The following is a 15,265-nucleotide window of genomic DNA, read 5'->3' on the forward strand; positions in this document are numbered from 1 at the left end:
ATATATTAGATATTTCCTTCATGATGAGGAAAACATATTAAATACATTTGTTTAATAATTACATTGTAATTATTATAAGATTATTATTTCCCCTTACACTATATCATAAATGCCACTTTAGTTCACTGTTTTATAACTCAGAGTTCTATATTATATTTACATATTTATACAGACAAAAACTTAATATTATTACTTGATTATATAATACATGAGTCCGGGTTTTTCTGATTCCACACACCTCTGTTTTTATTAATAATGTACCTCTTTATTAGGACATTTTAATATCCTTATTTTATTTTTAGTGTCTCATTTAGTTATTTATTTTTTATTATTTTCTTCTCTTTATCTGAGCTTAATTCAGTCCTCGTGCTGATGCTGAACTCTCCGGTGCTCAATCATGGTTTATCTTATCTCAGGTAATTACAGGTGTTTACAAACTCATACAGGCCTGACGTGATTTAATTGTTTCTTTTGTGGGAATTAAAAGTCCCCTTCAGTACAGGTCGTCTGGTTCTCACGTCTAAGCCTCCATGTTCTTGATAAAACAACTTGAAATGTCATTCAACAGTTCTTATGAATGAGCGTCAGAGAGCTGCAGGCCGCAGCTCCGGAGCCACAGTTTCATTTTCTCTCTGCTGGAACTTCCCCTTTCCGGTCCCTGCTGGACACCGTCCGTCAGGATGCAGCTGTGTACATTCATGATTATCATCAAACCAAACACAAATAAACGATGCTATTTACGATTATTATAACTATTTATCATTTAATTATGGTCGTTTTTAAAGACATTTAACGTCGTGTTGGAGCGCGTGCAAGGAGACGATGAAGACATCAAAACATCGCTTGAAATCTGCGAAATATGAAACACAATAAACGAATAAAACTGAACGTGTAAATGAAAGTTTATTCAATCTTTACGTCTATGAATATGTTCTTCTTATTTTAGAATTCTAGATAAACATATTTCATTTAAAGATAATCCGTTTAATTTAATTGATTACTCGTTTTTATCGTGCAGTATTTGCACTTGTTTTTAAATCCCCTGTTTCTGCACTTTATTGTAAAACACTTGAAGCTCATCCTGTATGAAATGTGCTATATTTATTAAAGCTTTATTTTTGTTATTATTAGCCAATTATTAATTTACTATTTAGACTTAAAAATCGCAACAGTGTTCCATAATTTTCAATAGCCTAATTAAAAGAAAAAACAAACCTATTCCATTATCATGAATACTGAGCTGTTTGTCTTTCTTTCTTTTTACAATGTATTTAAAAATGTGTTTTCAAACAGGCTTTATTTCTTATTTTCTTTAATATGCATAAATCACAATAAATGAGCCTTTTTGATTCGTACTACGGCGTAATATTGAAGCTTATCTGTTATATTTATTCTTTTTCTTTGTTGTGGGAAAATAATTCATTAGGACTCTGTATTCAAATCCGAAATGAGGTTGATTAAGCGCGTGCAACGTTGTGAAAACGAAATGCAGCGCCCTGCTACAGTATAAAGGAGGCTGTGCAGGTCTCCTCTAACACATCAGCAAACCTCCCAATCTGCTAAAGACAAAGACTTCTTGTGACTACAAGGACTACTTGCGACTTTCAAGATGCTCAGCAGGGTTTTGTGTGTGTGTGTGTTTCTCAGTGTGTTCGGTGCAGCCTCCTCGCTGAGCTGCAGATGGATGGATGGTAAATTCAGACAGTTCAGTGAAGAATATTTGGATCTGCTGAACAAGATGGTGAGTGACTCTCTCTGGTGTTATGTTTTTTATCTTCACTGAATGAGTTTATTTACTGTGTTTCCTTCATCACGTGACGTGTGTGTTTTTTGTGTGTGTGTTGCAGGCTAATAACGGCACTAACAGCACCGAGGATGCTGAAGTGATGCAGATGGTGGCCTTTCCTAGTGAACTGTACATGCAGGCGTCCAAAGCAACAGTAAGTCACACTCAGCTGTTCACTGTGAATGTAAAATATATTTCAAGATAAATACTTTATGTTTCTCCTTTTACTGAGAAACGTTTCTGTTATTATATCTGTTATATTTATTCTGATTTTGTCCAGAGTTTAAACAGCAGCCGTCAAAATGTGACACCCTGTTATTTTCTTCTTCAACTTCTGATTATTCTACTTCAGATTAATCTTATTCTTTTCTTCTTTATACTGATTCTGCTTCTTCTACTTCTAACTCTTTTTATGCTTCAGATTCTCCTTCTACTGATTCTTCTTCTTCTACTGATTCTTCTGACTCTTCGTCTACTGATTCTTCTTCTTCTGACTCTTCTTCTTCTACTGATTCTTCTGACTCTTCTTCTACTGGTTCTTCTTCTACTGATTCTTCTTCTACTGACTCTTCTTCTACTACTGATTCTTCTGACTCTTCTTCTACTGATTCTTCTTCTTCTGACTATTCTCCTTCTACTGATTCTTCTGACTCTTCTTCTACTGATTCTTCTTCTTCTGACTCTTCTTCTACTGATTCTTCTTCTTCTGACTCTTCTTCTTCTATTCATTCTTCTGACTCTTCTTCTTCTACTGATTCTTCTCTTCTGACTCTTCTTCTACTGATTCTTCTTCTTCTGACTCTTCTTCTTCTACTGATTCTTCTGACTCTTCTTCTCCTACTTATTCGTCTGACTCTTCTTCTAGTGATTCTTCTTATTCTGACTCTTTTTCTTCTTTTGATTGTTGTAACAGTTTTTGTGATTCTAATCCTCCTTCTTCTTCTTCTCGCAGGCTGAGGATAAACTGGTTTTCACAGTTCAGGTTCTGGAGGAGTCGGCTGCCCTGTTGAAGAAGAATCACAGCTCTGCGTCCTGGGAGGAGAAAACAGTGGACAACTTTCTCAATGTTGTGACTCGGCAGGCTGTAGAGCTTCACTCCTGTGTGAGTATACGATTTGTATTTATTTATTTTACATATTATATTATAGGAAAAGTGAATGTTTATGATTTTTATTTTCTTGTAATTCCTTCAGATTCGAGGCCACGTCCACAAGAAGAACAAGAAGCTGCACATGAGCTTCAAGAGACTGTCACATGTCCTCGAGCAAAAGGTGAATATCTATCTATCTATCTGTCTATCTATCTGTCTATCTATCTATCTATCACGTGTATTGATGATTATGTATGTTGCAGGATCACAGCGCTGAATCCTGGGAGCTGATCAGGAAGGACATCGAGCGTCATCTGATGAGAGTCGACCAGCTGACTTCATCTCTGCGCCCCGCCAACTAAACTCCGCTGACTCCTTTATTTATCTCTATTTATTCATATATTTATTTAATCAGCTGTTGCTTACTCATGTATTTATTGATATTCAATCAGTATTTATGAATGAATCCCACCAACATTAATTAGATTTAAAAATGTCTTAACTTATTTTCTTACATGAAGTCTATTTATTTATTCATTTATTTTTCAACATATTTATGTATTCAGTTATTAAGCTGTGTATTTATCTTATTGGAATAAGTGGATAAAAGTGTATTTATTACATTTGCATTGAAGAAAATTTTATATTTTTTATACCAATAAAACTGTTGCCGCATCCAGCAAATGTGTTTGTTTGCTTTAAAACCTGTTTCATGTTCAGGTCTTGTTCTGAAAACATATTTAACACATAAGCCTGGGAATGAACGACTGAAAGAAACCACCCTCACTGGAAAATGTGACCTTTATTCTTATTAAAACAAAGTATGTTGGCTATTCTGCAAAGTAATGAACACAGATTGTCACGATCTTAGAGAAAAAACTACAAAAATCTGTGGATATCCACGTCTGCTTCCTTTAAAATGACCCTGAGAACATTTATATTTTTTAAAAGCACAAATTAAAACAGAAACAAAACAATAAGGATATAAAATAATCAGGAACAAAGTGACAGAACAAGGCACCCAAAAACCTTTAAATGAATCAAAAGTTTGATATTTAGATCTTTATAAAGGTGGTGTAGTTGTGTTGCTGCCCTCTAGTGGTCTGTTTGGTACATGTACGTAAACAGTCCACATGTCTACTCATGAGCAGAATTTGCTTTTCATTATTTGGATGCATTTAAAAAAGAAAATCGACTATAAAAGTCAGATTTTGTTGAGTTAAATGATGTTTCTGTCTGGATTGTGATTGTTGGACGTCAATATATTTTCTCTGGACATGAAGGGGATTAAAAATTATAATGTTTAATTGAATAAGTGACTAAAACTGCAACAATTAATCGATTAGTTCTCAGCTATAAGGTTATGTTATCAACTATGTTGATAATTGACTAAACGATTACATTTATATATAAAAATTAATTCATTTCTTTAATCCGTTATGACAGTAAACGGAATATCTTTGAGTGGTGAAAAAACGAGACATTTTAGGAAGTGATTTTTAGCTTTGGGTAACACCAATTTAACATGTTTTCATCATTCATGACATTTAATACGCCAAACAACCAAAAAATAATTTACAGATTAATAGATAATAAATTAGTCTGTCTCTTATCTACAGTCTATGATTTGCGTCTTAGATGTAGAGAAGTATAAAGTTGCTTAAAACTTAAATATCCAGTAAAATACACGTAACTCGATGTTGTGTAGTAAAAGTAAGTTACATTTAAATCGCAGCTTTTATTCCCACGACTTTTCTTTTAGGTTTGTGGCAGAGGGAAACGCACAGGTGCAGCTAATTACGTCATGATTGGTCCCTCATTGTCGAAACAAAAACCCGGAAGTAGCTAGCATAAATGTTACGCCCTCATTGTTGAGTTAATTAGCTACACCTGTGTTTGATGAGTCAAAATGTTTGTTTGTTCTTAACAAATTCCCCAGATTATATTTCAATTTATTACGTGTAAAAAGCAGAAATTGTGTACTAAATAAAAGTGGGAAATGTAAATTCTAAAGGGGGGAAACACAAATAATGCTTTAGTTCATGTATATGCAAACATTTTAATATTGTAAGGACGTGTGCAGACGTAAAGGTGTTAAATGGGCTGACGCTGTTTGTGGGACTGAACTTGCATAACAGCGGGATCAGGCTGATGGGAGGAGCAGGAGAAGCGAGGACAGAAAGCCTGTAAAACACGTTCCTCCAATCCAGTCTGCGTCTCTCCCTGCAGCCCCGAGCAGCGCTGTGTCCCTGCGAGACATTTTACTTTGTTTTTATCACCCGAGCGGAGAAGAGTCACCTGTTTGTTCCGGGATGGATGCTCCTGAAACCACCGAGACGAGCGTGCCAGTGAGCCGGCTGGAGAGGAGCAGCCACACGGCGTTCATAGACGACAACACGCTGTATGTGTGGGGAGGATACCAGGTAGGTTTGATACCTGTGCAGCCTCACAAAAAAACAAGCCTTTTATTTGAAGTCTGTGGAGCTTTATGTGCCCTCCAGTCATTAAAAAAGCTATCTAAATGTTCTTTTTATAAATGTCATGCGGAAAGAGTTTTTTTAAAAGATTAATACTTAAATTGAGTACTTAAATGCTCTCAGTTGCTATTTTATTTGTTAAATACTAAAGAAGTAAATCTTAAAAAACAAGTGTAAATTCAACTTTTTAGAGGATGTATTTTGTGTTGAATTTTTCTGCAGGTGTTTCTAATATTTTGTCATGCCTAATTGATAAAAATGGGGTTGTCAACGCATTGCAGACACCCCTAAATAACACTATACAGTGTCACGTAAAGCTTGAGCTCAGGTCTTCTTGTTATGCAGGGAAAAAACTGAAATGGAAATTTGCCATGACTTATGAAAATGCACAGGTGGGATGAGGAACACCCCCGAGGGCTTGTTAAAGGAACCCACCTAACATTGCAATTAAAAGAATCTGCAAAGCTCTGAGTCACATGAGTCTTTTTTCAGTGTAACATAGGGGATGGCCGTATATCTACATGCGGTAAACATGCAGAAATGTTCTGAAAAACAAGTCAGCTGGGAGACGGATCCTGATATGAACTCCTTACCGCACGAACATGTTTGAACAGGGAAACATTTCTCAGACTGTATCTTGTCACATCATGATTGTTGCTATAGGTGCAGGCTTTACATACAGAATGTTCTGGATCATAAAAGGTCAACGCGTATATAAGAACATAAGGCGTTTAAGTCAGTGTTTGTGGTAAAAAACATGGCATATTTAAACTTAAAATTTCTGCATACAAGTGTTTATTTTGAGTTTTATTCAGCAGATAAGGATACAAGTACACCCCGTTTTCAAACACGACTTTATCTCCTCTTTCCTCCTCATAGGTTGTTGCTGGTGAGGACGTCATGTTGCCCAGTGATGAGATATGGCTCTGCGATTTAAACAGCGGCTCCTGGTAAGATGTATATAAGGCCATTTAAAGAGTGTCAGCCTGACATTTAGCCCAGAGTGTGTTTTGTTGGATAAAGGCAGTCCTTTAAAAATACTGTAAGCAAGATAAAGAGACTGAACAAGCTTGAAAAAGATACAAGAGTTAAAGGGAGAATTTGTTGAAAGAAAAGGCCGGCCTGTAGCTGAGTTTATTTACATGTGTTTAACTTCTCTTCTCCTTTCGTGTGACAGGGAGCGGAGGGAGATCACCGGAGACAAACCTCCAGACTTATCAGGCTCCTGTGGGTCCCACGTGAACGGCAAACTCTACATCTTTGCAGGATGCGACCCCAACGGATACACAAACCAGGTGAGACTCCCGGGTGTGTACTACAAAAATGCTGTTTTACAAAGCTCATACAGGCTGTGGACACTGGAGATAATCCAGCTGATCATCTGGTGTGATAGGTGTCTGAAACAGGAGCAGGCACTTTTTAAATGTAGACGAGAATTGCTTCAGTATTTTCAGTGAAGTCTGAAGTGACATCGTTTTCCACCTGTTGCTTCCAAATGAAATCTGCTCTGGAGACTAACACTGAAGCTTTCAGTTATTCAGATCCTCAACAACAATGAATGATTTGTCATCTCTTTGTCTGTAGATGTACACACTTGATCTCACAGAGCAGCACTACACGTGGAGGAAACTGACCGACACCGCAGGAACGACGCCCTCACCGAGAAACAAACACTCCTGCTGGGTTCATAAAGACAGGTCAGTCCTTCGTCTGTCGAATCACAACAGCAAACACACTGCCCATGAAGAGGAGACGGACCAGCGACTTGTCACTTTGCATTTAAAAATGTGGCTTTTTTAAAGGAGGACTTTACAAGTAGCTGAAACACTCAGAAAGTCTTCCTGCATTTAATTAAGGGACGGTTTGAAGAGCTGATTTTAGTGGAATAAAAATCAGATTTTTTGAATATATAGGCCACTATTAGGCAAAACAAAAGGTCTTCTCTGGTCTCTTAACAATGTCGCAAAACTGGTTATAGGCAATGTAATAGGAGAACACTTTCATACTGAACACCTGAGGTACGGGAATGACTTGGCTGACACGCTTCACCAGTTTGAAATCCACATTAAAGATCAGCAGCCAGACGGGACACTGCAGTTAAAACAGTTTATTATTCCTCAGTGCAAAATATAAATAACGTCCATAACTGTGAGAAACAATCAAAACCTTCCAGCTGAAAGTGACGACAAACTTCGTGCTTCTGCGGTCAAAAACCTTTTGCCCTTCCGGCATCATACATCTGAACTAGACGAGGATTTTCCTGCGTCACAGTGACACTCAGACCATGCAAGAAATTACTTATTGTGCAAGAACCCGTAATTTGTCTCTTATAGTCAAATAAGCATTGAAAAGATTGACGGCTATGGACAACAAAACTGGTCGAAGAAAAACGAACAAATTCAACATTCAGATTTGAGTTGCCTGCAAATACTTCTTATCGCCATCGGTGCTGCAAAAGGAAATCTTCGAGATTATTAATTTGATACGGAAGCCCTAAGCGGACATGCATCCATACATTTTATTGACTTTGTTTTCCTGTGACAACAAGTTCATTTCCTGTTGTTTTCTCGAGATCTTGACTTATTAATCTCGATAACAAAGCTTGTTTTCTCGTGAAAATGGGATCATTTTCAAGCGATCTGGAAACCAAAACAGGCTGCTCACTGTTCTATTACAGAGCAGGACATGCCATGCTGCCATTGCGCACGCTAATGCGGTAACTTAAGGCTGTTTCTATGTTGGTTTTGTGCTTTTGCAACTCTGAGGATACGAGTTCGGATCATCTGACGTCATGGTGGTGCAGCCTTATCTCAAGATCGATAAGTTGAGATCTCGAAAACTACCAAGAGTTATTGTTATCACGGGAAAACTAAATAAAACATATGGGTGCATGTCCGCTTAGGGCTTCCATACTTTTATTTTCATGATGAACTCAGTTCTTTTGTTTGTTGTTGCAGATTAATCTACTTTGGAGGATATGGCTGTAAGACGATAGGAGAGGTACAAAACACGCCATCATCAAACTTCATCGTGGAAGAGATGTCCTGGGTACATAACATTTAATACTCTTACCACCGTCTTTAAGCTAAATTTATGAGTTGATACTTTTGTAGTGCAGATTGTAGACTTTTGGATGGTTATTGTATGCGAACTGTAGCTTCTTTTATACTTCTAATTATACTCATATCTTCCCCTTTAGACGACAATTGGAAACACGTTATTCAGGTGCTGGGGCTGGAACAATGAAGTCAATGTTTTTGACACGCACACTGCTACGTGGAGCATGCCACAGACTCGGGTGAGAAGATTATTTTACATCGGAGACTTAAGTTAACTCTTTCTGCACTGTACTTCCTCGTGGGGGAATAAATATGACTTGTTTGGTTGTGTTCAGGGTCCTGTTCCTGTCCCCAGAGGATGCCATGCCAGTGCCCTCCTGGGGAATAAAGGTTACATCTCCGGTGGCGTGGTGAGTTGGACGTTCCTGAGCAGCAGATATAAACTATAGACTCTCCTGTCCTTTTGCTATTTTCCATGTTTGGTCCGCTCCGTTCCAATTAAGAGAGATGTTAATGATTATACAAACGTATACGAGACAATAGTTTGTTTCCAACTTTGTGGCAACAGTTTGGGGAAGGTCTTTTCCTGTTTCAACATCCCTTTCCTGTTATGATGTCACGGTGCCCTCATCTAAAGCGCAATATCTATGGAGCAATTCTGTTGCAGTTTTGTTTGGAAACACTTGACTGGCCTGCACTCAGCCCAGTCCTACACCTTTGGGATGAACTTGACCTCTAACCTTATCGCCAAACATAAAAAAAATCCCTGCAGCTTTAATCCAAAATCTTTTTCAAAACCTTAACAACGCAGACGAGGGGTTGTTCCAGCTGCAGATTAATGCCCATGTTTTTGAAGAGATGCAATCACACATTGATAAAATAATCAGCCGTCTTACTGCATGCTTGTGTCGTGTGTATGTTTGCAGGAGAAGGCAGAGTTGGACTTGTTCTGTTTGGACCTGGACACCTGGACATGGACTCAATTGTAAAACTTCCTCTTGCACACAAACATTATAATTAGTCTTTGATATCTACAATAATTCACTGACCTCTGTTGCATTCTGCTTTGTATACGTGTGTTACTCTTCATCAGTGACCTCTCGCCGGCCTGCTCACCTCTGGGTCGCCTTATGCACACCATGACGCCCATATCAGACCACATGCTCTTCGTATACGGAGGTCTCGGCACAGATGGAAACACTCTCAGTAAGTCTCCGCCGCAAAATGAATATCTATTGCTTCATCATTGCACTTTGCATGATCCAAGCCGCTAACTGCACGTCTTTTTGAAACATTGTCTTCCATCTGCATGTGGTCGCTTTGCATCTCTGTGGTTATTTGTGAGTCTTTGTGGTTGTAATTCGCCTCTTTGTGATGTTTTTTGTCATTTTTGTAGTTATTTTGAATCTCTTTGTGGCTGTTTTGAGTCTCTTTGGGGTCATTCTATTCCTCTTTGTTGTTTAGTGTCGTTAAAGGAGCAGTTCGCCCCTAGAAAAAGCCACTGTCCATCAAAGCTGCTGTTCTCTGTAATCGATAGAAGCAATGATATTTGAAATTGGCGCCATAGCTGTGGAAGAAGTTGTACAAACAGCTTGTGGTTTCAACCATTCTACATTCCTACACCCAGCATGGCCCCGGCCCAGCGAGAGATGCTGGAGTGAAACACTCACTTTTTTGCTGCAGGTAACGGCTCAGAGCGGAACAGAATCTGAAATACGACGAGAATATACCGGTGGATCGTCTAAAAAATCTCCAGGTCTGCAGTCGACATTTCAAACCTGACGATTCTGAACGAGACATGACATCGGAGGCGGGCGTCCTAGATTGAGGAAGTGTAGTTTAGCGAGCTCCCTGGCCTCTGCCAGATGACGCGTTTTACGTAGTTTAGCGGAGCTTTTGTAGGGCCCATTGGAGAAGCGGATAGCGTCCCCCAAAAGCACAGAGCATTTTTTTGTTTTCTACGATAATGGCATTAGCTCCCCATCATAGCATGATAGGACTGAGGTTGAAAACCAGTGAAGTGGCCCTTTAACTGTCTCTTTGTGTTCGTTTTCCTGCTCTTTTTGCTTGTTTACCGTCTCTTTGTAGTTTGTCTTGCCAACAGAAAATATTTGGTCATTTCACAAGAGGCTTCAGCACAGGAGTCTTGTGCCTTGTAGGCCCCTTTAGTAATCCAGCCATGCTCTCCCTCATGCTAAATGTTTAAGCTAATCAAGCCTCAATTCTTCAAATGCTCAAGGAGAAAAGACATTTCTTAAGTGCAACTCTGCAAACAAAACAAAAGATGTTTAGTTTTTATTTTTACCATCGTCTTTCTGCTAGATGACGGCTGGCAGTTTGACACGCAAAAGAGAGAGTGGACCAAGATGATGCACCAACACAAGGACAAGCCCAGGTACTTAATTTAAAGTGTTCAAAGAGCTGTAACATGAGAAAGTTTAAAGCTAATGCACTTAAATGTTTCATACCTGTAAAAGTGTGTGTATACAAACATGTTCAAACTTTCCGGTTTAAAACCGTCTGTGATGCTTCTTTATTCCCTCAAATGTTCATCCTCCTCAGGGTGTCTCACACGGCGTGCCTGGGAGGCGAGAACGATGTGGTCGTGTTCGGTGGAAGCAGCAACATGTGCATCCTCGTGGACTCGGTATGTGTTGGGGAAAAGATTTAGCAGTTTCCTGACCTTACATTTAATAGTTAAAGTAGTTAGAAGCTTTATTTTTAGATCCGCAACAAGGTCTTAGTGAGTTAAATGTCGCCCAGCTTAATCTTTCTCTTCGGATTGTGCAGACGTCAGCAAAACATCACAGCACAAGACCTGTAAATCCCTCTTTCATTCTGTGGCTGTTTTTAACTCGTGGCATTCGTCCAGTGAGCCAATTATAGCTCAGTGGTTACGTTAAGTGTTACATAAAGAAAGCTTAAGTGGTTTAAGCACTCTAAGTATAAAGTGCACCTGCAGTCTGTGGCAATGATGCATGTGAAACTAACAAATGAATAGAAAATATGTTCATGGTCAGGCTAGCAGAAGGAAAATGCTAACAAGCAGGTGAACTGTTTACCATGTTTGCTCTTTTAGCTTAGCCTGGTAGCATACGATCATGAATAATACACCTGACCCAATCTGACCTGATCATGTCAGATTAAAATGAGATTAAAGTGCAGTACCAACAAATGGCCACTTGAGGCGGGCTCCAAAAGTGAGTCGACCCCCATTGACCCCCATGCTAAAATGTTTCCAGCCTGGTACAACAACAGATTTGGTCTCTTTATCGCACTTCTGTATTTATGACGAAGTACAGAGAGGATGAAATGTATTAAGGGATTAAAAGGATGCATAATGAAGGGACGGCTTGCTTTGAGTCAGGTGTCACTTGCTGTCTGCTGTGCAGCTAATTTGTGTCACTAAACTCGACCTGGTGGCTATTAACCCTCATCCATACACGGTCTCTTTGGCTCCAAGAAAAACAAGATTAACGACAATAATGCCAAACTTGAGGCTTCAAAACAACAGTCACAAATCATGGATTGACTTCCCAGTGGCTTTGCCCATTTCTTTTCAGCATAATGTCCAGATGAAGTTAACCCTGTATGACCTGAACAAAGACACCATTTTTTTTTAAGCTTTCTGACAATTACAAAAATGGAATAACGCATTGCATGTATGAGTTTTGTTTTGTATCGTCTTACAAAACACAATTTTCAACACCTTTTTAACCTTGAGTGTCTTCAAAGTTATTCAAAACATTAATTTTATATTCTGCAAGAAATTATTTTTTTGTGAAATTACTTAAAACTATAAGCTAGAGCGCCAATAACTCATCATTTATTGTGATAAATCAGGCTGCGTATGTATAATGAATATTAAGAAATGTACAGATACATTATTTTAAATACCTGCAGTATCTAATTTAATTTGACACATTTTTATTATAAAATGTCAAATAAGAGGTCATTATATGTTGCTTTAATCCAGTAAATATTCCTCTTGAAGTTTCAGTAATGCTTAAATGTTTTTCCTGGCTTACATTTTCAAAATTGGCAACAAATATTCGTGCAAAACCATGTTGGGTTCACAGACCGACGACCTGTGACATATATTTATAAAATATAAAAAGACACTAATGTTGTAGAGGTCTTAAAAACTGTATCAAATGTGTCACACTTGGTTATATAGGGTTTTAAGGGTCCAGCAGATAGATAGATAGCAATGCAGCAAAGTGTTTTCGTTCCCACAAAAATACTTCACTAAAAATATTCAAGAGCTTGAAATTTTTGAAAGTAGAGAAATATTACCAGCGTTTCCTCTTTCATCTGTCCTTACGTGGTCGTTGTAAATCCTCCAAACAGGTGGCTGTGCTGAGGGCTCCGTCACAAACTCACTGCAGCGACGTGATCATCTTTCAGACTCAGCCGTACTCCCTCTTCAGGTATGAAGCAACTTCCATGTTTACCTTTGGTCCAGAACACATGTATCAGCTCTGAGTTTATATTAACGTGTGTGTCCTGTAGAGAGTGGCTGGGACGGTGTTGCTTTTTTGTGTTCTGCAGTGTCTGTTTTCAGTCTCGTGCATTTGTTGTTTCGGCTGCTCCTTGTGTACTCTGGGATTATCTGAGGGCATGTTTGCAAGTTGTGGCCATTCACACATGATTAAGCAGTTTTAACAAGGTCCACAGAGACCCTTCAGACACTTTGAGATATTTATACTCCCGTTCTGTTGGACCTGTGCGCGGCTCACATCCAACACAGGACGGTATGTTGTGCTAATCGGCTTTACATTATTTTAATGTGTGGTTGGAGTGTGTTGCTGAGACAGACGGGTCTCAAAACGTTAATTTTCTCCTTATTGAAAAATGTTTTCGGTGTCAAAACTTCAACTAACTTCAAGCCTACAGTGCTGAGATTAATTAGCTAGCTAGCAACTACATGATACCTTTTGTGTGTATTCCTGTTTCACTTGTATGTGACATTATTCCAAAGCTGAATTCACATCTTTTCCATAAAAAAAATAAGTGCTTTGTGGTAGAATAGGGTTTCTGATCCCCCACATATCACGGTGACTCTTACAGCTATGTTAGCCTAGCATCCCTTTGAGGCTTTACTCGGGTACAGCAGTGCTTTCAGCTAAATGCTAGCATCAGCATGCTTACTGTGAATATTCAATTGTGTACCGTGTTTAGCAGTTGTGATGTTTTGGCCGTGATATTGACTGTCCCATTTCAGTTTGTTAGCATGCTAACATTTGTTGATTAGCAATTATGTTCGATTAGCCTCACAGTTTGTACTGTGATAAGTTTAGCATCTATTAAGGGAGATTGTGCACTGATCATGGCACAAGTATAAAAGTAAAGAGGATATTAAAAGTACTTGAATTAATAGAGAGAAGTCTTGACAACTTTAAGAGGTTGAATCTAATTTTGCAAAAAGGCAGCTAGCATGGAAACCAAGAAATAAATTGATTGTATTTTTTTAATGTGTCCATTTTTCTGGAATGCCAAAAATGATGATAAAAGAAACTTTCTTTAAGACTTTCTGGGCGGATTTGCCTTTATTAGATGGGACAGTTTAGAGAGACGGGATGTTTGGGGAGGAGAGAGTGGGGGATGACATGCAGCAAGGGGCCGAGGGCGGGAGTGGAACCTGCAGCTGCTGTGTTGAGGACTGTAGCCTCTGTATATGGTGCACCAGCAACTAAGCTAAACCAGCACCCTGACAAAAGAAACTTTCCATTTTGAAACAAACCATGGGGCAAATGGTCACCGTGCAATTACCAGGTGAGCCATAAACTTGCAAATGACAGTTAAAAAAACACCATCATTGTGCAGATTTGCATGTTGGATTAGAGGAGCCTTAACAGAGCAGGGCTGCAGTTACTCATTATTTAATGAGTGCACTTTAAACGTGGCTTAAAGTTTTGTGTGTGTGTGTGTTTCTGTCCTCTGTAGACTGTGCGAAGACTTCATGGGCAGAAACGCGGAGCTGTTTGAGAAGCAGCTGAACTGGTTGCCTTCAAAGCTGCGCAGCAAAATCGACAAACGAGTGGCCTTTTTCTCTGCTGCACGTCCTGTTCTCACAGCTTAAAGAGGACTGCTTTTAAAATACTTCTGAGCCTCAGTTATTACAGAAATGTCTTCATTCTTTGTGTCCAGAATATGTTTTTGTGTGTTTAACGGTTTAAGAAAAAATGGTGCTAAAGTTTAATTATTTTTAACTTAAGTAACATGATTTGTAAATAAAGTTTTTCGCCTTATTTTTAACAAGTTTAGATTCTGTAACATTTTACTCTCATAGGGATTTGATGATGTGCAATCTGTTTTTGAATAAAGGTATTGATATATTGTATATTACCTTTTGTGTTTATTATCATTTCCTTAAAGTAATCTCGAAGATTTTCATTTAAATAAATGTCTGTTAAGTCACTATCTATCGCCGAATGAGGTGAAACAATGGTGATTGAGCCTATGGCCCACTGATGAAAGCCTTTGCATTTGCAGTATTACAGACTGGGTGTCTGTGGCGACTCAAGCGGCGCCCAGTTAGTGACGCGTTTTCCATCAGCCAGCAGTGGTTGGTCTGCCAGAGAGGGTAGGCGGAGCTAAGCGGCTGCTTTTCCGCTCTCTGCAAGTGTTGCGAGTAAACAGTAATCTACTATGGCTGAACAAACAAAGAAAAGATGGATGACTACAGATACAACTTCAACAAGAAGTGAAAATCCAAAGGGAAGTGTGCTGCTGCAATTACAGTTTATCGCCACAGGTGGCGCCAAAGAGAACACAGATATTAGAGATTATCACTTTAACAATGCTGTCTGCTGTGCACCAAAAGTAAATGAAGCAACTGTTACACACACAG

General features: G+C 38.8%; 2 protein-coding genes across 2 annotated transcripts; both read left to right on the top strand.

Annotated features, from left to right (window-relative positions):
* Nucleotides 1-1,609: 1,609 nt before the first annotated feature.
* LOC138593704 (interferon a3-like) lies at nucleotides 1,610-3,238 on the top strand. Its single transcript, XM_069664790.1, has 5 exons — nucleotides 1,610-1,741; nucleotides 1,848-1,940; nucleotides 2,739-2,888; nucleotides 2,980-3,057; nucleotides 3,140-3,238. Exons 1-5 carry the CDS (start codon nucleotides 1,610-1,612, stop codon nucleotides 3,236-3,238), a joined length of 552 nt encoding a protein of 183 aa, XP_069520891.1.
* A 1,913-nt stretch (nucleotides 3,239-5,151) lies between these two features.
* LOC138593883 (kelch domain-containing protein 1-like) lies at nucleotides 5,152-14,696 on the top strand. Its single transcript, XM_069664966.1, has 13 exons — nucleotides 5,152-5,299; nucleotides 6,233-6,303; nucleotides 6,531-6,648; nucleotides 6,938-7,050; nucleotides 8,311-8,401; nucleotides 8,553-8,651; nucleotides 8,748-8,822; nucleotides 9,339-9,397; nucleotides 9,506-9,618; nucleotides 10,735-10,807; nucleotides 10,975-11,059; nucleotides 12,763-12,842; nucleotides 14,359-14,696. Exons 1-13 carry the CDS (start codon nucleotides 5,189-5,191, stop codon nucleotides 14,492-14,494), a joined length of 1,224 nt encoding a protein of 407 aa, XP_069521067.1. The 5' UTR covers nucleotides 5,152-5,188; the 3' UTR covers nucleotides 14,495-14,696.
* The last annotated feature ends 569 nt before the right edge of the window (nucleotides 14,697-15,265 follow it).

The sequence above is a fragment of the Semicossyphus pulcher genome, unplaced genomic scaffold (genome assembly GCF_022749685.1).
Source record: "Semicossyphus pulcher isolate SPU_LCO1_2020_fin unplaced genomic scaffold, fSemPul1.0.p SCAF_16, whole genome shotgun sequence".
Lineage (NCBI taxonomy): Eukaryota > Metazoa > Chordata > Actinopteri > Labriformes > Labridae > Semicossyphus > Semicossyphus pulcher.